This window comes from Saccopteryx leptura, chromosome 4, assembly GCF_036850995.1.
Source record: "Saccopteryx leptura isolate mSacLep1 chromosome 4, mSacLep1_pri_phased_curated, whole genome shotgun sequence".
Taxonomy (NCBI): Eukaryota; Metazoa; Chordata; class Mammalia; order Chiroptera; family Emballonuridae; genus Saccopteryx; species Saccopteryx leptura.
The window spans coordinates 23911166-23938918 of NC_089506.1; the positions used below are offsets into that span (position 1 = coordinate 23911166).

The following is a 27753-nucleotide window of genomic DNA, read 5'->3' on the forward strand; positions in this document are numbered from 1 at the left end:
CATTACACACTTTTTATACTGGTTAAGGTCCAATATATGTAAATAGGAATAAATAGTTCAGAGCTTATCTTAATTACTTAATAGGAATTCTAATTAGATAGTCAGATTCCTTAATAAAAAGTACAGAAGCCATTATATAGGAAACAAATAATTCCATTGTACTATTTTAGAAACAAATCACATGATTAATAGGAACTTAAGTTCTGCCTCTTCAATAGTAACTTAAATGTACATGTTAACTATGCTTATCTATGCATAATTTGACCATATATGTATGGTATAACTGAATATAGTTTTTTCAGAAAATTTGATATAGCCTTCAAATATTTTGAATAATGTGTATGCTAATAGCCATGATATGAGGTTTTATGTATTATATACTCATGATTAAAAATGTGAAGAGTAGTAGATCTTCATTTATGTCTTTTGCTGTTATTTGGTTGTATATTATTATGTAATATCATGGTGTAATTATGTGTATCTCCCAGGAGTCTGAGACGGTCTTGCCAGTTAACTACAAAATAAACATGCCTAAGGACTAATTAATCAGGAGCAATAATACAATTAGTTTTAGGAAATTTGATGCCCGGTATCAAGTAACCCTAATATTATGCACACATGGTGCACATTGTCTAGGAGAAAAGGGTAGACAGTTAATGAAAGAAATTTAAAACCTACCTTTGAAGGATGAAAATATTGCTTTAAAGGCGCGATTCTATGAAAGTATCAGTATTTACACAAATATAATCCAAATACAGACTTTCAGGATGTATTAAAAGGGAGTATTATGAAATAATTTAGAGCTGAGTGACTAAACTCTTGGAGTGTTTAAAAAATGTTTTATCTAATACATACCTTAAATGGATTTGGAGCTACATTTGTTTTAAAGCTACAGAAATATGTAATATTGTCCTGAATTAAACACAGTTGATGTTGGATATGATTCCAGGCATATGGTAACACAGGTATAACTCTGATATGTTTACTCTATGAATAGAACTAATTTAAAGTACCTACTAAAGTCTTCTCAGGAACCTTTAATAGAATGCATTTGGAGCCTAAGTTATCACTAAGCATTACAGAGTCTGTCTTGGAAATTCATGTAACTAAAGCACCATGTATTATTTCAAGTATGTAGAATATTGGATTATATTTTTACTATACTTTCAAAGGACATGGCAGCTTTTAGATTTAACATAGAATGACTACTCTCTGCCACTACAAGGTGTTTAAAGTGAGATAGGTTTAATTTCTTAGCTAATGCTGAATGAATTTGTTTTATTCAATATAAGAATTATAAAAAGCATCTGTAGAGTTCTGTAATATAGGCAGTTTTAAAGAAATTGTTTATTGAAATGATAATTTTAAGTGAAGGTTTAGTACCTTGTTTATTTCTCAGTGAACATTTTTCACCTAAAGGTTTTGGGTATTTTCGTACACTACAGTGGACACTTTATAAAACTCACTGGTTGTGCTGCTGTTTCTCCAGGAGAGGATAGCTGAGAACAGGATTCTGCCTCTCACAGCGGTTGGCATACACTTGTCCCAGGCGGTGAAAGCTGGCTACCCACTGGATATGGAGCGAGCTGGCCTGACTCCAGAGGTTCAGAAGATTATTACCGATGTTATCCGAAACCCTCCCATCAACTCAGGTGACAACCATGACCTTACCCGGCAGCCTTAATGACTTGAGTCATTGGACCCAGAGGAAGTAAACAAGCAACCCACCAATATTTTTCTGGTTAACAACATCACCCCTTTATGCTACTATGAAAACTTTACTTTTGTAAGATTTTCTGTTGTTTTAGTAAAACAGTCTTCTTCCCATTATCACTTAGGGGAAAGTCTGAGTCTGAGAAATTCTTGTTTTTCTTTTCAGGTTCTGGTGACAATTTATACATCTACCCCGATACAGTACACTTTCATTCTTTTCTCGTTTATACCTCATCACTTGAAAAAAAAGTTGTTTTTATCTTTATTCCCTAAAACTTACTGACTGCTAGTTTTTCCCTAGAGCGTTCTGATCCTTGCCATTGATATCATGTAAGTAGCCTTTCCAGTCATCACAGTCAGTGGTATCTGTCACTAAGACTTTGAAAGGGTGGCCCAAGGTCTCTAGGCCCTTGTGGGAGGGTTTTATCTCCTCACTTGGCTACAGGACCTCAACAGGGCTCACTTTTTAATGTGCCCATTAAATTTTTTAAATTTATTGATTGATTTTTAGAGAGTGAGGAGTCCGGGGAGAGGAGTGGAGAGAAACATCGATTTCTTGTTGCACTTACTTGTGCGTTCATTGGTTGATTCTTGTATGTGCCCTGATCGGGGCTTGAACTTTTGAAACCTTGGTATATCAGGACAATGCTCCAAGCAACTGAGCTACCTGCTAGGGCTTCATATGCCTATTTTAAAATTATGGTCCCTTTTTTCCTGAAGTAAAGATGAGGTACATTAGAAGATTTTCCCTCCTAAATGTACAAATATAAACTAGTGTATTAACTCAATAAAACTGATAAATTTATTCGGACTATTAGGCCAGAGCAGCAGAGATACAAAAAGGTGTAACTCCAAAGCTGCAGTGCAAATAATTAATTTTTTTGTTATCTCAAATTCTTTCCCACTTGGGAGTAACTATATGACCCTCCTCCCCAACATTTGGAAATAAGAGGAATAAGATCACCCTTTAAAAGCACAATGAATACTATACTTGATTGATTAGAACAAAGGTATTCAAGTTACTTTAACAGGCAGTGTTAATTCTAGGCTTGAGCAAGACTTGACTGAAGGTCTAAGAAAGAACACCTCCCTCATTTCCTTTGATCAACCGCAGGAGCAGAGGAAAAGGAGAGAGACAGGCCAGTTTGGGCAATGGTCGTCCACATTAATCCAGGGAACTACAGTGTTATTTTTTTACTATGCCATGCTAACATGGTACTGCCAACTATTTGGAGAAAGAAATGTGCAATTTCTAGTCCAGCCCAATGATACTTCAAGAATATTAAGGGTGCCTGTTAATAAATTATGTCAAGATATTACTCGAGGAACCATCTTAACAACAAATTCTGCTTCTCTGTCACTTCATAGCTTTCTGGTCATTCTTTGATTTTTCATGTAGATCTGTCTGCAGGAAATGTATGCACTAGCCATGCTAATCTGGGTACTAAATTTGGTTTCTAATTTCTAATCTGAGGGCCAAGTTTTGGACTGTAATAAAATATTAAAGGCAATTTAGCTGTGAAACATCTTATGAGCAAAGCTAGCCAGCTCTCCTGGTCACATTCCAATCTTCCTAATTTTAGCAGTCATTTTACTAGAAATTAAGGCCGAGGAAGGAAAACAGTTGTCCCTTAGTAGGCTTGGAATTGCAGTTATATAATAAATACCCTTTTTCTCTAGCGTAACATGAAGTAGTCACAGATGCAGATGCCTTCTTGATTTTAAACCCCTGGAACTTTCTTTTTCCTTTATATATGTGTGTATATATATATACACATTGTCTCTCAGGACTCAAGAGAAATGTGTGTCTTTGAGGAGCTGTTGGGTAGCGGGAGTATTCTGTGAAAGAGGCAGTTTTGTTGGTGCTCATTTAGTTGCCTTCCTTAAATCCTGAACATTCGTGGAAGATGTTAGTCTAGTTAGTAAGAGCAAGGATTCTGGTAACAGCCGATCTGTTTGGCTCTGCCATTTCAGAGCTATGGTACCTTGGGCAAATTACCCAATCTCCCTAAGCCTCAGTTTCTTCCCTCTAAAGCAGAGAGGAATAATACGCCTTTGTTACAGAATTGTGAGTGATAATTAGGCACTGGACAGCATGGTCTGGCCCTGGGTAGGCACAGTTTGCCCCCTGGATCCATGGGTTTACATCTGTGGATTCAACCAACTACGGATTGCTTAGAGATTGACTCCTGAACAATACAGTATAAAAGCTATTTACATTGTATTAGGTATTATAACTAGTCTAGAGAAGATTTGAAGTATATGGGAGGATGTGTGTAGGTTATATTCAAATTCTACACCACTTATATAAGGAACTTGATAAGGGGGTCCTAGAACCCGTCCCCCACTGATACCAGGAACAACTTTCATAAATGGTGGTGGTGATGGTGAACATGATAATCGAAGAAGTAGATGGTAAGATCTGATGGCTTCTTAAATATGCCCTTTATAATCAATACTCTATTCTGTTTAGTGATGAATTAAGAAAATATGAAGTTAATATTTAAGTGTAATACCAGAAGGGAGGTTTCAAAACTGTATATTATACAAACAATTCAATAATTCAGGCAGGTTATAATTTTTTTTAAGTATTAAAGAATTCTTGAGCAAATATTCTTGAATGACATAAAAATAGATGTTCTAATTTCAATTCACTATTGGCAGAGGAAGACGGTAGAGGAAGATGTAAGATTTGTTATCCAGCCACGTATTGACAACATCTGTTTTATTTGGCTATGGTGAAGAAGCCAGGTGCGGCTAATTTGCTTTCTTAATCGTATAGTTGTAAAGTTACAGAATTTTTTATTTGGAAAGGAAATCGGAAATCATTATATTTTTATTTTCCTACTCCCACCCTGTGTCAGAGATAGGAATTTGTGGACTACAGAGTTGCAAATTGTTTTAATATCATGGCAAGGTTAATGACCAAGAAAGTTTTTCTCTCTACTACACCAAGTTGTATTGCCAACTATTTAGGAGAAAGAAATATGCAGCTTTTAATCCTAATAGAGGATTTGGGTTTATAAATCTCTAATTGATGAGTAAAATAAATGTACTTAATTGTACTTATCATATTTGTTTTACTATCTTTATATATCTAGTATCTTTAAATATTCTTTACTATATCTAGTACTCTACATTCTCAGTTTAGAAATTTCAATTTCTAATAACTTTTTAAATTAAGAAATACTAAAAGCAAGCAGGATATATAAACATGAAAAGTTCTTTATATTTGCACAGCCTGATTCAACAAATATCAGTAAGATGAGAAAAACATTTGTAATCATTTGTGACTAAAACATGAGTAAAAACATTTGTCTTTACCACTGTCTACTTACTGCAAATACATTTTCTTCTTTTTTATTAAGTGAGAGGCAGGGAGGCAGACATACAGACTCCTGCATGTGACTCCCCACCCCCACAAGCACCCTACCTGGCGATGTTCTGCCCATTTGGGGCTGCTGCACTGTTGCTTGGCAACCAAGCCATTTCAGTGCCTGAGACGAGGCCATGTAGCCATCCTCAGTGCCCGGGACCAACTCGCTCAAACCAGATTTAGCCATGGCTGCAAGAGAGGAAGAAAGAGAGATGGAGGGGGAGAGAGGGAGCAGGGAGAAGTGACCATCGGCTTCTCCTGTGTATCCTGACTGGGAATTGAACCTGGGACTTCCACACACTGGGCTGATGCTCGATCGCTAAGCCAACCAACCAGGGCCACAAATACATTTTCATTCCGAGATAATATTAAATTGAAATTCCAAAGAACAATGTAGAATACTTTTCAACATGTATTTTATCTGTCAGTACAATGTTTGTAGATTGTACACATAACATGAAAAAAGGTATTGTAGTTTATTTCTGAAGCCAAGATTGAGAAAGTTACAATTGAGAGAATCATGAGCTCAAAATTTTATTTCTTTTAATTGTGTATTTATAGCCTGTAAGACGTCGTTTATAGATGTGAAATTTTATATTTGAATTCTTTTTTTTCTTGATAAAAACTGTTCTTTTATTGGATAAATGTGTTATAAATTATAATGAGAAATGAAGATATATACAGTATATTAATAATTCAGAGATGTTATTTTTTATCTTTTATTTAACTGAAGCCATACTCCATAATTCATTGTTTTAATGAATAAGTTTGGCATTTAAATTTCACACAATCCTAATTTGATAATTTTCTATATTATTGTGGCATAATTTTTACCTAAAAATAGGGTATTTGAATTGATAAGTAATATCTAATTTGCTTAAGTAGGTTCTGTCTTTGTAAACTTAACATTTAAAGGAATTCTGTACCTTTTTATTCTTTTAGTTTTATTATGTTTATGTAATTTTTAGCTGCTTCTTTTGTGGAGTTGAGATTCTGACTATGCTTAATAATAAATTAAGCAAGACATTTAATGAGGTGCCTGGATAATATTTTGAGTAATTTCATTCTCCCATTCTTTATGTGCATATACCTGGAAAATTAGGGGTGGCTTCAAGGGACCTGCTACAAAATTAGGGGTAATATGATCTCCTTTAAAGCAATGAAGGAGTGCGGCCAGTGTTTATTATTTCACTTTTCAGTAGATATTTTTAGCACTCACCTGTATGGGAAGTTAGGGCTGAATAATATGCAACTTTAAAATCAAATGCCTCTTATTTGCATATGTATATTATAGGATGACTTTAGGATAAAAATATAAAGAGTACTTATAGATATGTAGGTAAATATGTGAATTTTTTCATTATGTCTTGAAATTATATTCTAATTACAGTATAACAATTAACATTTATTAAATCACCATAGGCAACTATTTATACATTATGATTTTATGAAAAGACATTCTAATTTTAGAGATAAATTGTTTCAAATGGAATAAAATATATATATTTTTTAAAGTGAGAGAGAGGGACAAATAGGGACAGATGAACAGGAAGGCAGAGAGATGAGAAGCATCAGCTCATAGTTGTGGCAACTTAGCTTTTCATTGATTGCTTTCTCATACATGCCTTGATTTGGGGGCTCCAGCAGAACTAGTGACCCTTTGCTCAAGCCAGCGACCCTGGGCTCAAGCTAGCGACCATGGTGTCATGTCTGTGATCCCACACTCAAGCCAGCAACCCTGCACTCAAGCTAGTGAGCCTGCACGCAAGCTGGTGACCTTGGGTTTTGAACCTGGGTCCTCAGCATCCAAGGCCAGTGCTCTATCCACTGCACCACCGACTGGTCAGGCTAAAGTATTTTTTCTTTTCAAGAAAAATGAATTTAGTACAATGTAGTCTATTAGTTAGCTAGAGTAAGTGGAAATTTAAATGACTTTTCTAGAGTAGCACTGTCCAAAAAGAAATAGAAGTGAGCCACATATGCAGTTTAAATTTTTCTGGTAGCCACATATAAAAAATAAAAATAAACAGATGTACTTAAGTTTAATATATAATTTAGTTAGCCCAATATATTTTAAATGATGTCATTTCAACATATGTATATTCAACATATAAAAATTATCAATGAGTTTTTTTTGTACTAAGCCTCTGAAACCAGATATGTATTTTACATTCACAGCATATCTCAGTTCTGATGCTAAATTTTAACTTGAAATACTTGCTCTGTATGTAGCTTTCATAAAATTTACATTGGAATCAAGTAAGTAAAGATATCCAATTTGTTCCAAACATACTTAAAAATGTTCCAATGACTGAATCAAGTATCCATTTTTAAACTTCTTTTTTTTTAGTTTTCAATTAAGCTTGTAAAGAAAAGTTCATAAAATAACAGTTTCTCATCACTGGAGAGGTCAGTCGTCAGTGAACTGATTTTCTATGACACTTGTGGACTGCATACTTGCATTAGAATTACTTGAAATTAAGAATTTGAGTCCCTCACGCCATCCTAGCCACATTTCAAGGGCTAGGAGCTCGGCGTTATTGTGTGGGACAACCCAGTTATAGAGGTGGTTTGGCAATATGCACCAAAGGCTAGAACGTTGAACTAGCAGCCTGCCCCACTTCTGGGAATCTAGAAGGATGGAAAGATATTTGTAATATAATATTCATCAGAACCTTTTTTTCAAAGAATAATTGATGACAAATGAAAGAGAACTCAACAGTAAATTCTGATGGATACATACAAAAGAAGATGATTTAAAAAATGAGAAGTAGGAACACTGGCAGAATTTCAATGGTCTTCACATGGTGTAATGCAGTGGTTTTCACTCTATAATCTTATATAACATCAGCGCTGTTAACTGTGTTGTGGAATAGCATGAAAGTTCTGGCGGACTGACACCTGTCCACAGACCTGCAGTTTAAAATCACTGGGATAATGACCAAGGAGCAAATACAATTTTAGCTGGGTTACTAGATATGATAGTCAAATAGCTGATTTTACTACATTTAGAGGTAATCTTTTCTTACTAAGGTTTTGATTGGAATCAATTTTTACATTTCAAAACTTTAAAGTTAGTAACAATGCAAACCAAATTATTAGATCGTCCACCGTTCTAATATCTACTAGCTGTGTTACCTTCCTTCTCTTCCTGTTCTTTTTTTTAATCTGCAGTTTTATTTGGGAAGTCCTAGAGTAGCAAGATAAGAACTTTGGAAAGAAGGAGGATATAAAACTGAAAACTATAGTAATTTAAAGACCAACTTTTCAGAGTCACTTAATTCTTGGTTTCTGGTTGTTAATTTGAATTGGATGTCAGAAATGTTTGATACCAGTTTTATAAATCGCTGGGGAACAATTATTTTCATTTTCTGTTGCATGAGGTTTTAGAACTGTTTCTATATATTTCTGCATCGCTGATTCCAAATCTGAAATCCGTTTTTTGGTGCATGCTCAAGTTATTATGCAATTTTAATTTATTTTTGTTACAGTTAATGGCATGCATTGGTTTTTAAATTGGAGTTCAAGGGGCAACGACTCTTGGATTGAACATAACCACAAGGCAATTAATGTTTTACAAATATCACTGTTACATAATTGTAGTTGTTTTTAAATGTAAAAATTATTATCTGATAAAAATGCTCTCTTATTTTGTTTTAAGATTGAATCATGGCTTCTTCGAGTAGACGTAAATGTAAGAATAGTCCTGACACCTTCTGTTATATGTGGCTGTTACAAACTTTAGCGTCAAAGGCACAATATTTCATCATTTGTGACACATGCATATATTGCTTATTTTCAAGTTCCCCTTGGTGATCAAGACAAGAATTGGGCTCCTCATATTGTGTGTCATATTGTGAGGAAATGCTTCGTGAATGGACAAAAGGAAAATGCAAAGGAATGCCTTTTGGTATTCTTATGGTTTGGCATGAACCTAAGGACCACAGCAGTGACTGTTATTTCTGTCTGATCCATACAAAAGGAATCGGCAAGAAAAAATGGCTTATGATCGCATATCCTAATATTCCTTCAGCAGTACAACCTATCCCACACTCTGAGACACTCCCGGGTCCAGTTTTCAATGGTTTTTATTTCTTCTAAGGACGAAGAAAGTGAACATGATGATCAAGTGTATTTTGATAAGATGCATGAGGAAATGGTTGTAGAATCTGAAGGGTCTTCTTTTGATGCCAAGCAGTCATTAACCCCTCAGCAGTTTAGCCAACCTGAATTGAATGACTTAGTAAGAATGACATTAAAAATTGTCCTCAACTTTCTGAAGTATGAGGATCATAACTGGATAATTTGTGTGGATCTTAAAACGGTAAATTATCTGCTAGGACAACAGAGAGGTTTCACGAAGTATCCTTGCTTTCTGTGTTTGTGGGACAGCCAAGCTTGGGAGAAACACTGGACACAGAAGGAGTGGCCGAAACGTGAAGCTCTGGAAGTAGGGATGCAGAATATTGTGAATAAACCTGTAGTTAATCGAGACAAGATCATTTTTCACCCACTCACATCAAACTTGGCTTAATGAAGCAGTTTGTTCAGGCTTTGAATAGAGAAAGTGAATGTTTTCAACAATTATTTCTGCTTTTCCTGCCTTGTCTTTCAAAAAGATAAAAGCAAGTGTATTTGATGGACCTCCAATTCGAACCCTCATACATGACGAAGAATTTGCCAGAAGATGAATAAGAAGGAGAAAGCAGCATGGCAGTCTTTTGTGGCAGTTACAAAGAACTTCCTTGGCAACAAAAAAGCAGAAAACTATGAACTGCTGGTTCAAAGGATGCTGTTGGCTTTCCGTGACATTGTATGTAATGTGAGCGTTAAGATTCACTTCCTGAACAGTCACCTTGATAAGTTTCCCGAAAATCTTGGAGCTGTTAGTGATGAACGGACTATTGCTGGAACATCAAACAAGATTGTCCTCAACAAGTACACAAACGCAAGAGCTATAAACGCAGATTTTTGCCTGAATAGAATTTAAATAAGTTTTGCGCAAATTTTATGATTAAAATAAGTGTTTTAATATGTTCTGTTTTGAAATTGTAGACAAAGTCTGATGCAATCATATCTTTTAGTGTATTAGTGTATTTACTGCATTATATAAATCATTATATTTTCACAAAGATGATGCCCAAGAAGACATTCTACTTCATTATGTTAAACTAAATATTGAAAATTTTACAATAAGATGGAAACCTAAAATCTTGAATTGCAAAGAAACTGTAGCTTACAGAGAAAAACTAATGTCAGATTTGAGATCAGCACACTCGAATTAGGTAAGAACAAGTGTTTTTGTGGATGCAACAAACGTTTTGTTCCCCATTGTAGTGAAGATGAGTGAATAGGTTCTAAGCTGCTTAGTTTTCCCAAACTCTGGCGAACTGTGGACAAAGGTGATGTTGGAAGCAAGTACTTGAAACATAAATAGTGGTCTGTTACATTGGAGTTACTACGTAATTTGTAAAGTTGTGAAGAGACAGATGCAATCTGAATCAGTTCTGTTGAATTATAAAAACTTCAAAATTCTTATATTCTGAAAATAAGATGTACCTTTCCCCAAAAACTCATTTAGTTACTAATAAGCATTTTAAGTAATTAGTGTTTTGTTATGCTACAGGGTCCTTTTGATTAGTAGCTTATTTACAAATATGATTAGCTTCTATTTGACAAATTATTTTTTAAAAATTGTCTTGTAATTGATACTTAGAATTTGAAGCATACGTAATTCCTTTAGAAGTGGTTCTGGGAATGGTGGCTTTGACTTTTGGACAGTTTGAAACATAATTTATGCAGAGTTGACGGCACTGACCTGGTTTTGGATCTTAGGTGAAGGGTGTAGGTGGTGCAGGCGCGAGGGACACATTTGCCCTGTTTCTGTCCCGCAGGGCTGGTGACATTTGAAATAGGAACATTTTCTTTAGCCACCTTTCTTCTTTTCTCCAAAATATTTCACCATTTTCAGCTCATAGATTTTCTAAAATGTTCTGTGTAATTTATTTTTAAATGCTATTTTTTTTCATCCTTCACAGAGTTGAATAAAATTAAACTAATTAGAATGTTTGTTCCTGAAAACATCGACACGTACCTTATCCATATGGCAATTGAGATCCTGGAAAAAGATCGTGACAACAGATTGTTGTGCCAGCCTGCCAGTGATTCCAACAAAAAGCGATGTTTTCCCAACTCAGACGAGAGCTGCTCAAGTTATAAGAAAAGCAAGGAAGAAGTAGGCCTGGATACCAAGGTGGTCATTATATGTAGAATTTTCATAAAATGTCCATTTGTTCAGTTTGCATATTCTGACACTAGAATGCTATATTTTAAACCTCATAAATCCTGATACAAGGTTACTTTATTAATCTGTGTGCTTTCCTTTGCTTTTCATAAGTCTAAGTTGAGAAAAGTGGGCTTAAATGGCAGAAAAGGTGAATATCCTCTGTCTTTTTTTAGCTTATTGTGCCGAATGTTACCATATTTCTTCATGTATAAGATGTACCCTTTTTTGAAAAATTTGGGGTCTAAAAACTGGGTGCGTCTTATCCAGTGGTTGTGACATTTCAAATGCCATAGGTGGAACTGCGGACGAGGCAATCTATGAAGACAGTGATTCATCCTCAGACACAGATGCGGACAAGCTAATGGATGAGAGTTTTGACAGTGATGAGGAGTTGTATGAATTTTATGATGAATAAAACTTGAGTTCAATAACTTTATGTAATAAATTTTTTTTCAAATCTTGGGCCCCAAAATTAAGGTGCATCTTATACATGAGGAAATAGGGTAGCTTAATTTTTTTCTCAACTTTATGTAGCCCTGGATATTATAGTTCTTTTATATATGTAATATATGTAATTAATACTGGCTTTAAGCCTATGACAGTTTATGTGATTAATGAAAATGAAAGCATATTCTATTATAATAATCTCCCAAACTGGTTTGCCTTTCATTCCATCATTCATCATGCTCTGTTGCTGTTACAGTGAAAATCTCAGGTATAGGGTAATTGTAGCTCAGGGTCCTGAGATTAGCCCAATGCACTTCTTGCATGATCAGAGAAAGACCATGAATTTAGTATTATGTTAGGTGGTACGTTTTATTAAAATGAAATGATTTGAAAATGATTTCTCTGTGTCTGGGGTGAGAAAAATACTATTCTTTGACAATGTGACTTTATTAAATGACTGTATAAATGTGAAAGTTTGGCCTTCAGTATCTCCTAGGTCTAAAATCACATGACTCCATGATAAATGTTTATGAAAACTAATCATTAACTAAAAACTTATTTTAGTTCCTAGGTGATCAATTCCGCGCGGTAGTTGTGGAATTTGTATTACATTATTTACATTAGCAAATTAGGAGCTCCATGTCAGTTCTAAAGGAACCTTTATGGGATTTCCAGTGGTTAAACTCCTTTTTTCAATAGCTTAGAAATAAGAGAACTAGTCTTACTTAATTCTGCACTTCAGTTAGGTTTGTATAAATATATAGTCTTATTCTAGATAACCTAATGAAGTTTGATTATTGGAATTACTTACCTTATTTTGACAATTGAGCTAGCTACATAAGAAGGGCATTAAAGAAAATATATACCATACTTTCGCTCCATAAGATGCACGGGCAAATTTTCCTTTCACTTTTGGGGGGAAAAAGTGTGTCTTATGGAGCAAAAAATACGATATTTTATTAAATATTTTAACACACCATTTGGTTCAGAATATTTTTTTCTTATTTTCCTCCTTAAAACCCTAAGTGTGTCTTATGGTCAAGTGCATCTTACGGAGCGAAAAATATGGTATATACTGGGTGGTGGTATTGAAATTAGGCTTTTATTCCCAGTCTTTTATTTCTGAAATCTATACCAGGTGCCTAAGACCTTATTTTCCCCCAACTTCTACTTATCAGTACAGGAAAAAAGTGTAACTTTTAATTTTTCCTGAATATTGAAGCATCGTTATATAAAGTATTATTTTCACCACACTGACTTTTTTGCTTTTCCTCTATCAAAATAACATCGGATGCCAACAACACAGTGTGGAGGTTTTGGGGGTGGTGTGGCGTGGGTGGGACTAGATTTAGCTTTTTCCCATTTAGGAGAACAAGGATTTGGGGACTGGGAAGTATATTAAGAGTAAGTGAGCCACCAAAGTATTTTTCCTTTCATCTGCCTCCCAGTATAGAAACTGCTCCAATATGTCTATCGGAGGCATAGTTTCAGGACAGGACCTTTCAGATGTTAACATTCATCATCTCTACTGACCTGGTTGTATCCCTTTGTGTATTTTATCTTATAATTATGAAGATTCTTATAAAGAATAATGTCAGAACAAGATTTTTTTTTTAGTTGATGCATTGTTATCCTCATGCGTCAGTTGCATGATGCAATAGTTCAATAGATGATTGCAATTGTTGTGATTGCTATTTGAGATATAGGCCCAATCACGCCAGTGTTTAATGGAGGAAGATTGTCCTGATATTTGGTAGTTCTGAATTAATGTGCAGAGGTACACAGTAGGTCCTTTGAATATGTAAATATTTTATTTCAGAAAGTTTTCAGACAGCTTTTAAGATTTTGTTTCAGGAAACTTTTAAAAAAAATTTTGCTTCTAATTCTTGGACTTTTTCACTCATTTTTGAATTTTTCTGATTTTGATTTATGACGTTCTTTCATGTTTTGAATTATTTTCTTAATGTTTTTTGGCTCATTTTGAGAGGTTACAGTTTTATTCTATGTCTTAAGAAAGTCTTTTTGGTGTCTGGGGTTTGACTGTGAGACTTTTCTGTTGCTCATTTTCATGGGAAATTAATTTTCCTGCACTTTGAAAAGAAGGCATGGTTCAGGATAGTTTTTCCAGATTCACCGAGCTCTCTCTTCTGTTGTTTTTGGTAATGTTCAAAATATGGAAGCTGACGTCTGAGATAGACTCTTGACACTTTTACCTGGGCTGTCCCTTTCCTCTGCCTCTATTGGACCAGCCCTGCTTGATTTTGATTTAACCCCAGCGGTTCTTGTGAGTGTGGGGCATTCTCTTGGGAGGAAGCCTTCCCTGCTCAGCAGAGTTCATAGGAGCCCGCTGCTGAAGCCACGTAAGGGACTACTGTAGACTGGCCGAAGCCCTCCCACTCACAGGTGCTGTCCTTAAATTAGTGTGCATGCTTCCCGGTGTGTCCCATAGGCTGCTTGGGGATTCCCCTGCCCTCGGGCACCTGGTCTTCTCCTATACAGATGCTTCACCACGTGCACCCACCACGTGGCTCGTGGCTGTGGTGGTTTGTCCTCACATGCTTCTAGTCTCAGTGTCCTGAGGATACCTTTAAACTTTTTCATTGAAAATGTAGATGATGAATCAGTGGGGTTTTTTTCTATCTAGTTCTGTTTTAATGCTGGGATTCAGAGAAATTAAAACACTTAATGGTACTCCTACCATCTTCCTAGAACCCTCTCTGCCTGTATCACTTTTTTTCTTCTTCTTTTTCTTGACATTCAGAGAGAGTGAGTGAGAGAGAAGGGGGATCATTTCCTGCCCTGCAATTGAGTTTTATTATAAATTGAAATATTCAATATTGTTTACAAACTATTTTAAATACTCAAAAAATGCCTTATGGGTAATATTATTATAATCATTATTAAAATTCAATACTTCAGAAAAATAAATTTCTTTTATTATTTATTGGTGATGACCTTGGTTAATAAAATGCTATGGGTTTTAAGTGTATAATTCTTCACATCATCTGTATATTGTACTGTGTACTCACTGCCCAAGGTCGAGTCTCCTTTCGTCACCATATGTTTGGCGCCTTTACCACTCATCCCGCCCTACGTCCCCCTTTCCCGTTACCTGTGTCTGTGAGTTTTTGTTTGTTTGCCTTGTGTTTTCATTTGTTGCTTTCAGTGTTACAGCCCACATAGGGGTGAAATCCTATGGTTCTTGACTGTTTCCATTTGACTTATTTCAGTTAGCATGATATTCTCAAGATCCATCCATGTTGTCGCAAATGACAGTGTATTTCAATAAAATTATTTTGAGCTTTGCTTTTCTTATGCCTAGTGTTTTATAAAAAAATAATGCATGTTGTAACTATTTTGTGTGCCATAAAAACATTAAGGATTGATGGAAACTATCTTTGTAATTTTTCGCTGAAGGATAATTGTCACAGAAATTCACTGACTTCTTGGAATCAGCCACCCAGTGATCCAGAAATTGAAGACTTATTTACGGATTCTCAATTACAGGTAAAACTGATTTAGTAAAATAGTTTTTGTGACAAATACATTAGGCTTGAGAACTAATAATGCTGAGCTATAACTTCATTTTAGATGAAATTACAACACACATTTCTCTACTTGCTTACATATATATGTGCACAGATATTCAGCAAATGAGTTAATGTTTTATTTGCTCAACTGAATGATAATAATTGGTTAGAGCCCTGCTTGGCAAACTGCAGCTTGCGAGCCACATGTGGCTCTTTGGCCCTTTGAGTGTGGCTCTTCCACAGACTACCACGTGAGGGCGCTACCTCGATAAGGAATGTACCTACCTATATAGTTTAAGTTTAAAAAATTTGGCTCTCAAAAGGAATTTCAATGGTCCTACTGTTGATATTTGACTCTGTTGGCTGATGAGTTTGCCGACCACTGGGTTAGAGTATCAAAATATGTAAATATCACCTTAAAATGTTATTGTGATTGTTGGAATTTTAGCTATCTACTGATGAAGGAGGTAGTTTTTGACAGGCCTTGTTTCTGTTGTGTGACCTAGACTTCATAATTAAAGTCTCCCCCAATACTTCTTGTTGAGACTCAAAGATACGCTCAGTGTAAATAAGCTTCCTCCCCCCCCTTTTTCAGTGAGAAAAAATTATTATATATAAGAAAAATGCTGAAGATCATAGTCTATACAAATGTTAAAGAAGATAAAGGACTTTAAATGGTATTAGCTACCAATTAATGTATGTCATGAATAAATCATGTTTTAATGTTTTGCATATATTCTCATTTAATTGTGCAAACAATCTAGTAGTGTCATGTACTGTTATTCTCCTTTTCTGTTGAAGAAATTGAGGCTTCAATAACATTCATAAGGTCATACATTTGGCAAGTAACTCAAGTAGAACTTAAACCTAGTGCTGTCTGGTTTCAAAGTCCCTGCTTATTCCATGGTGTTTGGCTTTGAGACTAAGGGTGTTTCCTCCGCAGTGTTACTGAGCAGATTTCATGCTGTTTTACTTGTGGACTTTATTACAATCTGAACTGTTCTCCTTCCTGTACATGCACTCAGGGGCCCAACTTTAATTGTAAGCAACTGGAGCTGTCTCTGGCTACAGGGGATGTTGATATTAAGGTCTTTTGGGAAGAATAAATATTTCTGGGCCAATTTTCTGTCTACCCAAATGCCTTTCATCTGTGCTACTTATGTCCCTAATATTTATTATTTCTAAGGCAAACATTGTAGTAAATCTAATCTCTCCTGGTCTTCTCTTCCCTGTGAGGGAATAGGTACTTGGAGAAAGTTGCTATCTTAACCAGTTTTTTGTTTTTTTTTAGCTTTTGCTAACTTAGGAATAATTCCCCCCCTTTTTTACACTGGATTTCTTTAATTAAGCTATAACAGCTAACAGTGTTTATCTTCTTAATATAAGGTTTTTAATATAAGGTTTTAAAGTCTTCTGCCATGTATCTTTTACTTTATTTCCCCCATCCTTATATTTTGAAACCATCCTTATATTTTGTTTTTTTTTTTTTTTTTTTTTGTTTTTTTTTTTAATAAATTTTTATTGATGTTAATGGGATGACATTAATAATTCAGGGTACATATATTCAAAGAAAACATGTCTAGGTTATTTTGTCATTAAATTATGTTGCATACCCCTCACCCAGAGTCAGATTGTCCTCCGTCATCCTCTGTCTAGTTTTCTCTGTGCCCCTCCCCCTCCCCCTAACTCTCCCTCCCTCCCTCCTGCGTCCTCCCTCCCCCCACCCCTGGTAACCACCACTCTCTTGTCCATGTCTCTTAGTCTCGTTTTTATGTTCCACCAATGTATGGAATCATGTAGTTCTTGTTTTTTTCTGATTTACTTATTTCACTCCGTATAATGTTATCAAGATCCCACCATTTTGCTGTAAATGATCTGATGTCATCATTTCTTATGGCTGAGTAGTATTCCATAGTGTATATGTGCCACATCTTCTTTATCCAGTCTTCTATTGAAGGGCTTTTTGGTTGTTTCCATGTCTTGGCCACTGTGAACAGTGCTGCAATGAACATGGGGCTACATGTGTCTTTACGTATCAATGATTCTGAGGTTTTGGGGTATATACCCAGTAGAGGGATTGCTGGGTCATAAGGTAGTTCTATTTGCAGTTTTTTGAGGAACCACCATACTTTCCTCCATAATGGTTGTACTACTTTACAGTCCCACCAACAGTGTATGAGGGTTCCTTTTTCTCCACAGCCTCTCCAACATTTGCTATTGTCCGTCTTGTTGATAATAGCTAATCTAACAGGGGTGAGGTGGTATCTCATTGTAGTTTTGATTTGCATTTCTCTAATAACTAATGAAGCTGAGCATCTTTTCATATATCTGTTGGCCATTTGTATTTCTTCCTGGGAGAAGTGTCTGTTCATGTCTTCTTCCCATTTTTTTATTGGATTGTTTGTTTGTTTGTTGTTGAGTTTTATGAGTTCTTTGTAAATTTTGGATATTAGGCCCTTATCTGAGCTATTGTTTGAAAATATCAGTTCCCATTTAGTTGGCTTTCTGTTTATTTTGATATCAGTTTCTCTTGCTGAGCAAAAACTTTTTATTCTGATGTAGTCCCATTCATTTATCTTTGCCTTCACTTCTCTTGCCATTGGAGTCAAGTTCATAAAATGTTCTTTAAAACCCAGGTCCATGAGTTGAGTACCTATGTCTTCTTCTATGTACTTTATTGTTTCAGATCTTATATTTAGGTCTTTGATCCATTTTGAATTAATTTTAGTACACGGGGACAGGCTGTAGTCGAGTTTCATTCTTTTGCATGTGGCTTTCCAGTTTTCCCAACACCATTTGTTGAAGAGGCTTTCTTTTCTCCATTTTGTGTTGTTGGCCCCCTTATCAAAGATTATTTGACCATATATATGTGGTTTTATTTCTGGGCTTTCTATTCTGTTCCATTGGTCTGAGTGTCTATTTTTCTGCCAATACCATACAGTTTTGATTATTGTGGCTCTATAATATAGTTTAAAGTCAGGTATTGTAATGCCCCCAGCTTCATTCTTTTTCCTTAGGATTGCTTTAGCTATTCGGGGTTTTTTATAGTTCCATATAAATCTTATGATTTTTTGTTCCATTTCTTTAAAAAATGTCATAGGAATTTTGATGGGAATTGCATTAAATTTATATATTACTTTGGGTAATATGGCCATTTTAATTATATTTATTCTTCCTATCCAAGAACAAGGAATATTTTTCCATCTCATTGTGTCTTTTTCTATTTCTCTTAGCAATGCCTTGTAGTTTTCATTATATAGGTCCTTTACATTCTTTGTTATGTTTATTCCTAGGTATTTTATTTTTTTTGTTGCAATCGTGAAGGGGATTATTTTTTTGAGTTCGTTTTCTAATATTTCATTGTTGGCATATAGAAAGGCTATGGACTTTTGTATGTTGATTTTGTATCCTGCGACCTTACTGTATTGGTTTATTGTTTCGAGTAATCTTTTTGTGGAGTCCTTTGGGTTTTCGATGTATAGGATCATATCATCAGCAAAAAGTGATACCTTTACTTCTTCTTTTCCGATGTGGATGCCTTTTATTTCTTTGTCTTGTCTGATTGCTCTGGCCAGAACTTCTAGCACCACGTTAAATAAGAGTGGAGAGAGTGGACAACCCTGTCTTGTTCCTGATTTAAGGTGGAAAGTCCTCAGTTTTACGCCATTTAATATGATGTTGGCTGATGGTTTATCATATATGGCCTTTATCATGTTGAGATATTTTCCTTCTATACCCATTTTGTTGAGAGTCTTAAACATAAAATTGTGTTGTATTTTATCGAAAGCCTTTTCTGCGTCTATTGATAAGATCATGTGGTTTTTGTTCTTTGTTTTGTTGATATGGTGTATTACGTTAACCGTTTTACGTATGTTGAACCATCCTTGAGATTCTGGGATGAATCCCACTTGATCATGATGTATTATTTTTTTTATATGTTGTTGTATTCGATTTGCCAGTATTTTGTTTAGTATTTTAGCATCTGTATTCATTAGAGATATTGGTCTGTAGTTTTCTTTCTTTGTGCCATCCTTGCCTGGTTTTGGTATGAGGGTTATGTTGGCCTCATAAAATGTGTTTGGAAGTATTGCTTCTTCTTCAATTTTTTGGAAGACTTTGAGTAGAATAGGAACCAAGTCTTCTTTGAATGTTTGATAGAATTCACTAGTATAACCGTCTGGGCCTGGACTTTTATTTTTGGGGAGGTTTTTAATAGTTTTTTCTATTTCCTCCCTGCTGATTGGTCTGTTTAGGCTTTCTGCTTCTTCATGACTCAGTTTAGGAAGGTTGTATTGTTCTAGGAATTTATCCATTTCTTCTAGATTGTTGTATTTGGTGGCATATAGTTTTTCATAGTATTCTACAATAATTCTTTGTATATCTATGATGTCTGTGGTGATTTCTCCTCTTTCATTTTGGATTTTATTTATTTGAGTCCTGCGTCTTTTTTCCTTAGTGAGTCTTGCCAAGGGTTTGTCAATTTTGTTGATCTTTTCAAAGAACCAGCTCCTTGTTTTATTGATTTTTTCTATAGTTTTTCTGTTCTCTATTTCATTTATTTCTGCTCTGATTTTTATTATCTCCTTTCTTCGGCTGGTTTTGGGTTGTCTTTGTTCTTCTTTTTCTAGTTCCTTAAGGTGTGAAGTTAAGTGGCTTACTTCGGCTCTCTCTTGTTTGTTCATATAGGCCTGAAGTGATATGAACTTTCCTCTTATTACTGCTTTTGCTGCATCCCAGAGATTCTGATATGTCGTATTTTCATTTTCATTTGTCTGTATATATCTTTTGATCTCTGCACTTATTTCTTCTTTGACCCATTCATTTTTTAGAAGTATGTTGTTTAGTTTCCATAATTTTGTGGGTTTTTCCCCCTCTTTTTTACAGTTGAATTCTAGTTTCAAGGCTTTATGATCAGAGAATATGCTTGGTACAATTTCAATTTTTCTAAATTTGCTGATATTGTCTTTATGGCCCAACATATGGTCAATTCTTGAGAATGTTCCATGTACACTAGAGAAAAATGTATACTCTGTCGCTTTGGGATGAAGTGTCCTGTAGATGTCTATCATATCCAGGTGTTGTAATATTTCGTTTAAGGCCACTATATCTTTATTGATTCTCTGTTTGGATGACCGATCTAGAGCCGTCAGCGGTGTATTGAGGTCTCCAAGTATGATTGTATTTTTGTCAGTTTTTGTTTTAAGGTCAATAAGTAGCTGTCTTATATATTTTGGTGCTCCTTGGTTTGGTGCATATATATTAAGGATTGTTATGTCTTCTTGATTCAGTGTCCCCTTAATCATTATGAAATGACCATTTTTGTCTCTGAGTACTTTTTCTGTCTTGTAGTCAGCATTATCAGATATGAGTATTGCTACACCTGCTTTTTTTTGGGTGTTGTTTGCTTGGAGTATTGTTTTCCAGCCTTTCACTTTGAATTTGTTTTTATCCTTGTTGCTTAGATGAGTTTCTTGTAGGCAGCATACAGTTGGATTTTCTTTTTTAATCCATTCTGCTACTCTGTGTCTTTTTATTGGTAAGTTTAATCCATTTACATTTAGTGTAATTATTGACACTTGTGGGTTCCCTATTGCCATTTTATAAATTGCTTTCTGTTAGTTTTGTATCTTGTTTGATTCTTCTCTTTTGTTTTTCTATCATTTGTTTTTGTTTGTTTGTATTCCATACTTCTTTCCTCTGTTGCTACCTTTTTTAAGTCAAGTGTTTTTGTGGTGGTTTTTTCAAGGGTGGTTACCATTAAGTAATGAAAAGGGTATCTACCATATTCATTGTAGTACCCTTTCTTATGAGTATTTCTGCGCTTCATCGTCCTTTGCTACTGTTAATCTTCATCCTTTCTCCCCTTTTTTTTCTTTTGTTGTCACAGTTTAAGTTTGGTTTTATTGTTTTCTTGGTGGAGCTGTTACTTGGGGTTCTGTTTTCTTTTGTTCTTTGAATCTGGTTGGAAAACCCCCTTTAGTATTTCCTGGAGTGGGGGCTTTCTGCTGATAAATTCTCTCATCTTTTCTGTATTTGTGAATGTTTTTATATCTCCTTCGTACTTGAAGGATAGCTTTGATGGGTATAGTATTCTTGGCTGAAAGTTCCTCTCTTTCAGGGCTTTGAATATTGGGGTCCACTCTCTTCTAGCTTGTAGAGTTTCTGCTGAGAAGTCTGATGATAATCTAATAGGTCTTCCTTTATATGTTGTATTCTTCTTTTCCCTGGCTGCCTTGAGAATTTTTTCTTTGTCATTGGTTTGTGTCATCTTCATTATGATGTGCCTTGGAGTGGGTTTGTTGGGGTTAAGAAAACTCGGTGTTCTGTTTGCTTCTTGAATTTGAGGCTTTAGTTCTTTCCACAGGCTTGGGAAGTTCTCATCTATTATTTGTTTAAGTATATTCTCCATTCCATTTTCTCTCTCTTCTCCCTCTGATATACCTATTATTCTTATGTTATTCTTTCTGATGGAGTCAGACAATTCCTGTAGGGTTTTCTCGTTTTTTATTATTTTTGAGTCTCTTTCTTCTTCTCTCTGTTGTGCCTCAAGTTGCTTGTCTTCTATTTCACTAATCCTATCTTCTATCTGGGCTGTTCTATTAGCTAAGCTTGTTATCTCGTTTTTCAGTTCGTGAATTGAGTTTTTCATTTCTGTTTGATTTGTTTTTATAGTTTCAATTTCCTTGGTAATATATTCTTTGTGATCGCTGAGTTGTTTTCTGATTTCCCTAAATTGCCTTTCTGTGTTTTCTTGTATATCTCTGAGTATTTTTAAGATTTCTATTTTAAATTCTCTGTCATTTGGCTCCAAGGCTTCCAGTAAGCTAAATCTTTTCTCCATAGATTTTTCCACATCTATTTGTGTTACCTCTCTATCTTTTGTATCCATAATATTCGATTTCCTTTTTCTTATTGGCATCTGAAGGTGGTCTTGTTGATATTCTTAATTAAAATTAATAAAGAATAAAAAGGGAAAAAAAAGAAAAAAAAATAATAAAAAAATAAAAAACAAAAAAACAAAAAACACTCCACACACACAAAAAGTAATGATGTATTATTTCCCCCTTTTTTCTTTCTTCTCCTTCCCTCCTCTCACCTCTTTAGGTAAATATCGTGATGACCTGTGAATTATATTATGCTAAATGGAACAAAAATTGCCTATAATGGAGGGCCTGATTTGGGGTGAAGAGTTCAAGGTGCAAAAAAGGGAGTAGGGACCTACTAAATGCAAAAAAAAAAAAAAAAAAAAAAAAGGAGGATATCTTAGACAAGCATCAAATGATTTGCTTGTAAGTGATGGTCGACTAAAAGATATAATGAGAGGGATAAGAGGGAAACAGAAAAAAGGAGAGAAAAAATAATATTTAAAGAAGAAAAAAAATAAAAATAAGTAAAAATTTGTTGTATTAAGTGGAGTGAAGACTAAATACAATGGAGACTTTGGGTTGGGAGGAATGCTAGTGAGTTAAAAAGCAATGTAAAAAGTACCCAAAATGCCACAAAAACAAACAAATAAAGGAAAACCAAGAACAAAAGCAGAAAAAAAAAAAAAAAAAAAGAACAAACAACAAAAACAAAAAAAACTTTAGTCCCAAATTAAATAATTTGTTCGTAATTGAGGATTAAATGAGAGGAAAAGTAAAAGGAGAAAAGAAGGAACGAATAGAAAGGAAAAAATAAGAAAAAGAGAGAAACAAAGGAAGAAAAAAAGGAAAGGGAGAAAAAACAAAAAGAAAACAAAAGGGGAGAGAGTGAGAGTTAAGGGTTTTGGAGTGTAACCCTAAGGGAGAGTAAGGATGAAGAAAAGAAATAAAATGTAACACTTATGGGTAGTGTAGTTCAAGAAAAGGGTAGCATAAGATGGGCAGAGAATAAATGGACCGAGGTGGAGGAAATACAAATAAAGACAATAAGAAAGAAGAGAGAAACACAACAACAAAGAATTAGTGGAACAAGTTATAAAGTCTGTGGATTTTTCTTGATTTTGAGAGGTTAACTTCTTCCTTTTTCTTTTCTCTCCCTCTTCCTGGTCGGTTACTCTGTACCCCAGGATCTGCCCCTGTGTCACGCTTAGGTAGGGATTTGCAGTTGATGGGATTCTATGGCAATGTCATATAATTGGCTTTAGTCTCACTGGTAGTCAAGGCTTGTTGGCGTTTGTAGAAGAAGATGCACTATTCGCTGCTTGCTATATAGATCTTAATATCTGCCAAGTCCCTCTTGTTAGGTATATCCCTGAATATAGAGGCTCTGTCAATCAGAAGTTGCCCCCGCCCCTTTAGCGAAAGGCAGTGAAAAATATTATGCCTCTTGTCTTGGATCGCTGAACTGGGAGAGATCTTATCAATTAGAGCCCTGTGGGTGCGTAGATTTTGTGGGTTTAGCTAATTTCAGTGATTGGATCCGCAGCTGTGCTCCACAGAGTATTTCAGGCTGCCTGCGCGCCCCTATCCCAACGCTTGATTGTTAGCTCGAATGGCTGGGTGAGGTGCCCCGTTCACGGAGAGAATCTCCTGACTAGGAAAGACAGGTTTGGCGCCCCTCCTGGACTGCGTCACGGGGCGCGCGCGTGCACGGCTTCTCAGAACACGCCAGTGGTGGCCGGCACTCCCGGGGACGCGGGGCTCGCGCACGCGGCTTCTCAGAGCACGCCGGTGGTGGCCGCTACTCCCCGGGACGGGACGGGGCTCGGGGAGCGGGCGCGCGGCTTCCCAGAGCACTCCGGTGGTGGCCTGCACTCCCCGGGATGCGGCTTGGGGCGCGAGCACTTGGCTTCTCCGAGCACGCCGGTGGTTGCTGGCACTCCCCGGGGCGCGCGGGCGCGCGGCTTCCCAGAGCACGCCGGTGGTGGCCGGCACTCCCCGGGATGCGGCTCGGGGCGCGAGCACGCGGCTTCTCCGAGCACGCCGGTGGTTGCTGGCACTCCCCGGGGCGCGCGGGCGCGCGGCTTCTCAGAGCACGCCGTTGGTTGCTGGCACTCCCTGGGACGTGGGTCGGGGCGCGCACGCGGTTTCTCAGAGCACGCCGGTGGTTGCGGGCACTCCCCGGGACGCGGGGCGCGGGCGCGCGGCTTCTCAGAGCACAGAGCACGCCGGTGGTTGCCGGCACTCCCTGGGACGTGGATGGGGCGCGCCTGTGGCTCCTCAGAGCACAGAGCACGCCGGTGGTTGCCGGCACTCCCTGGGACGTGGCTCGGGGCGCTGGGACGCGGCTCGGGGCGCTGGGACGCGGCTCGGGGCGCGCGCGCGCGCCGGGCTTTTCAGAGCACGCCGGTGGTTGCCGGCACTCCCCGGGACGCGGCGGGGGCAGCTGCACGTGTGGGTTTACTCACCCCAGGCGTATTCCCTCCTGGGCAACAGTCCCTCTGCTTTCAGTGTGGATGCTCCGAGGATAAATTTTTCTGCTTCTAGTTGACAAATTTGTTGAGATTTTGGGGAGGTCTGTCGGACGTGCTGCTCACGGCGCCATTTCCGTGACGTCACTCCCATCCTTATATTTTGAAACCATTTTTAAACATAGAAAACATAATAAAATAACAGACAGTTAATAAACAGTATATAGATATAGTCTTCATTTTTGAAATGGGATAAATCATACTTTGTACCTTAGGCTAACAGACACAATATAACTCGGAAGAGGCCACCTTATCATCAAATCCTTCAAATGGTCCCAGTAGTCCCCAAACTAAGGTAACACAAATCCATACTATTTGAGCATGAGTATGGAACACTTACCTTACCTATTTAAAATTGTTTCATTTGCCCTGGCCGGTTGGCTCAGCGGTAGAGCGTCAGCCTAGCGTGCGGAGGACCCGGGTTCGATTCCCGGCCAGGGCACACAGGAGAAGCGCCCATTTGCTTCTCCACCCCTCCGCCGCGCTTTCCCTCTCTGTCTCTCTCTTCCCCTCCCGCAGCCAAGGCTCCATTGGAGCAAAGATGGCCCGGGCGCTGGGGATGGCTCTGTGGCCTCTGCCCCAGGCGCTAGAGTGGCTCTGGTCGCAACATGGCGACGCCCAGGATGGGCAGAGCATCGCCCCCTGGAGGGCAGAGCGTCGCCCCTGGTGGGCGTGCCGGGTGGATCCCGGTCGGGCGCATGCGGGAGTCTGTCTGACTGTCTCTCCCTGTTTCCAGCTTCAGAAAAATGAAAAAAAAAAAAAAAACCCTAAAATTGTTTCATTTGTTCATGTGCAGATTATGCAGTAAACAATTACTGCCTTTGGTCCTTAAAACAGTTTTTCTTCAAGGACTTTTAACTTGGGGCTCTAAGGCTGCCTTTGGTGCATGGGTCCCCTAAAATTGTGCTAAGTATTGTGCATGCATACATTTGTCTTTTGTTTTCTTGAAAAAGTATCTCTAATTTTTTAGCAGATTCTTAAAAGAATCAATGAAATGAAAAACAATAAACAAATTTTAAAATGTATTCAGCAAATTTATTTTAGTATCTACTGTGTCTCGGTATTATGTGCTTTTCAGGCCTAATGCAACTCTGTGTGTGTGCACTTCCTCAGGACATTAAATTCACCATTTTGATCACCCCAAAGCAAACACACCATGGGACACAGACCTGAAATAGTATCTTGTACTTTCCTTCCCATGAGTGTCTACACTTGAGTGTCTAAGAATATACAATAGGATGACAAGGAAATTGCCTACAGCAACGATATAGTGATTTTTGTATTCCTTTTTTAAAATTTACTTTTTGATCCAGAATAAATTCTGTAGCTCTCACTATTTTGTTTTATTTGACAAGGAAGGATGATGGGTGTATATTTAGCAGTCTACGTTCATTTGTTTGACATTTTTAACAGTACAAATATCTCCCTTTTTGTTTTTTTCCTATAGACTTCTTCTGAAACCTCAAAGAGAAAATTACCTGGGTGGTTTGCCAAAGGAAGTGAGACCTTCGCGGAGACCAGCCAGAAACCGGCGTGCAAAACGAGAAAGAAGGGTCTTTTTAGTTAGAACGACGGCTGCCAGGAGAGTTAGGTTTGTCGTGCTGGATGGCAAAAGAGGTGCTATATTTTATTTCTGAGCAGAGTGGCGAGTAAAGTTCCAGTTTACAGATTATTCTAATCTCAAAGTAAAACTCGTCTATTCATTAATCAGCTGGCCATTCACATACATTTGAGTCTTCTGAGTGGGTCCGTCACAGAATGCTGAATTCGTTTTCTTTCAGACTGCTCTAAGAAACTGTCAGTGTCCTGTGTTCTCTATTGCAGCAGTGTATTTGGAAAATGGAATGCGTGGTGAATGTTACAGACGACAGATTAGTAGCTGTGCGTTGATGATGTGTGTATGACGGAACACATGCCTATATGACCCAGATTCTGTCCTGCACATGAAGAAAACAGTGATTTTATAGATTCTTTTTACTATCTTTAGACAATACTCATACAGATTATTAAATGGTACTAGTAGACCAGAGCAGTGAAAATGAAACATTTTGGATTCCATGTAAATAGGGATAAAGAATATAATAAAGGAGAACAATTACACTTGAAAATTATATTTTTACACGATTTTTTTTATAAATAATAAATTTAAAAAATGTTCTTGCTATTGAATATTATAAAGATTATATCTAAATCTATTCTAAGCTTTAATTTACTAAATTACCTTATTTTTTGAGGGTACCAGAATTTGACTTTAAAATCTATTTATGTAGCACATATAATTTAAATATCTAAGACCCATATTCTTGATACTGATTTGGGTAAACCATAGTTAATATAGCTTTAAGCAGTTTACGATATGGCCTTAATTGACTTTTGTAAATAAAAGTAACAATAAAGAAGAAATACATGATTGTTGTAGAATTAGAAAATTGAGAAAAGTTAAGAAAAGGAAATAAAAATCTCCATTAATCCCATCAGTTATAACTCCTTTTATGACATTTGCCATAACTTTCTATATTCACTTTTTTTCTGAGTTTCTTACATAAACAATAAATGAAAGAATTTTCTTTGTAAAATATTCAAGCTATTCTCATCACTGGCTGTTTACCAGAAGGTAACCTGTAATGTATATATGCAATGTGCTTCGCTAGCCCTTTCTTCTGCATTTACATGCCTTTGCATGAGCCTCTACATATATTCCTACCTTGTTAAGCACAAATGGGATCATGCTATATGCAATTTTCTGTAACAAACTTTTTAACTTATTTATTATGAAGACTTTTCCATGTCAGTAATACATTGGTCTCATTGTTTTTTAAAGCTATATACCATTCTGTGATATCCTATCATGTATATTTCACTTTTCTATTCATCATCTCTACTGTGGCATTTTTTCTATTGCAGATTGTTTCTAGAGGTAGAATGAGAGTAAAATATAAACATGTTGTTACTCATATTTTATTTGAATATATTTTGACCAGTGTTGTCATTAATTAATCTTCCGCAG

The 27753-nt window shown here is 36.6% G+C and overlaps 1 protein-coding gene across 5 annotated transcripts in view; it reads left to right on the plus strand.

Moving 5' to 3' along the window:
* Positions 1-27334, plus strand: part of WRN (WRN RecQ like helicase) — a 142085-nt gene extending 114751 nt beyond the window's left edge. For 4 of the 5 annotated variants that reach the window (XM_066380290.1, XM_066380292.1, XM_066380294.1 and 1 more), the window contains exons 32-35: positions 1490-1652; positions 11128-11345; positions 15240-15329; positions 26194-27334. In XM_066380290.1, coding sequence (XP_066236387.1) covers positions 1490-1652; positions 11128-11345; positions 15240-15329; positions 26194-26313 — 591 coding nt within the window. In that variant the 3' untranslated portion in view covers positions 26314-27334. The remainder of the gene's footprint in view (positions 1-1489; positions 1653-11127; positions 11346-15239; positions 15330-26193) is intronic. The other variant, XM_066380291.1, reaches the window with a different exon arrangement.
* Positions 27335-27753: the final 419 nt, after the last annotated feature.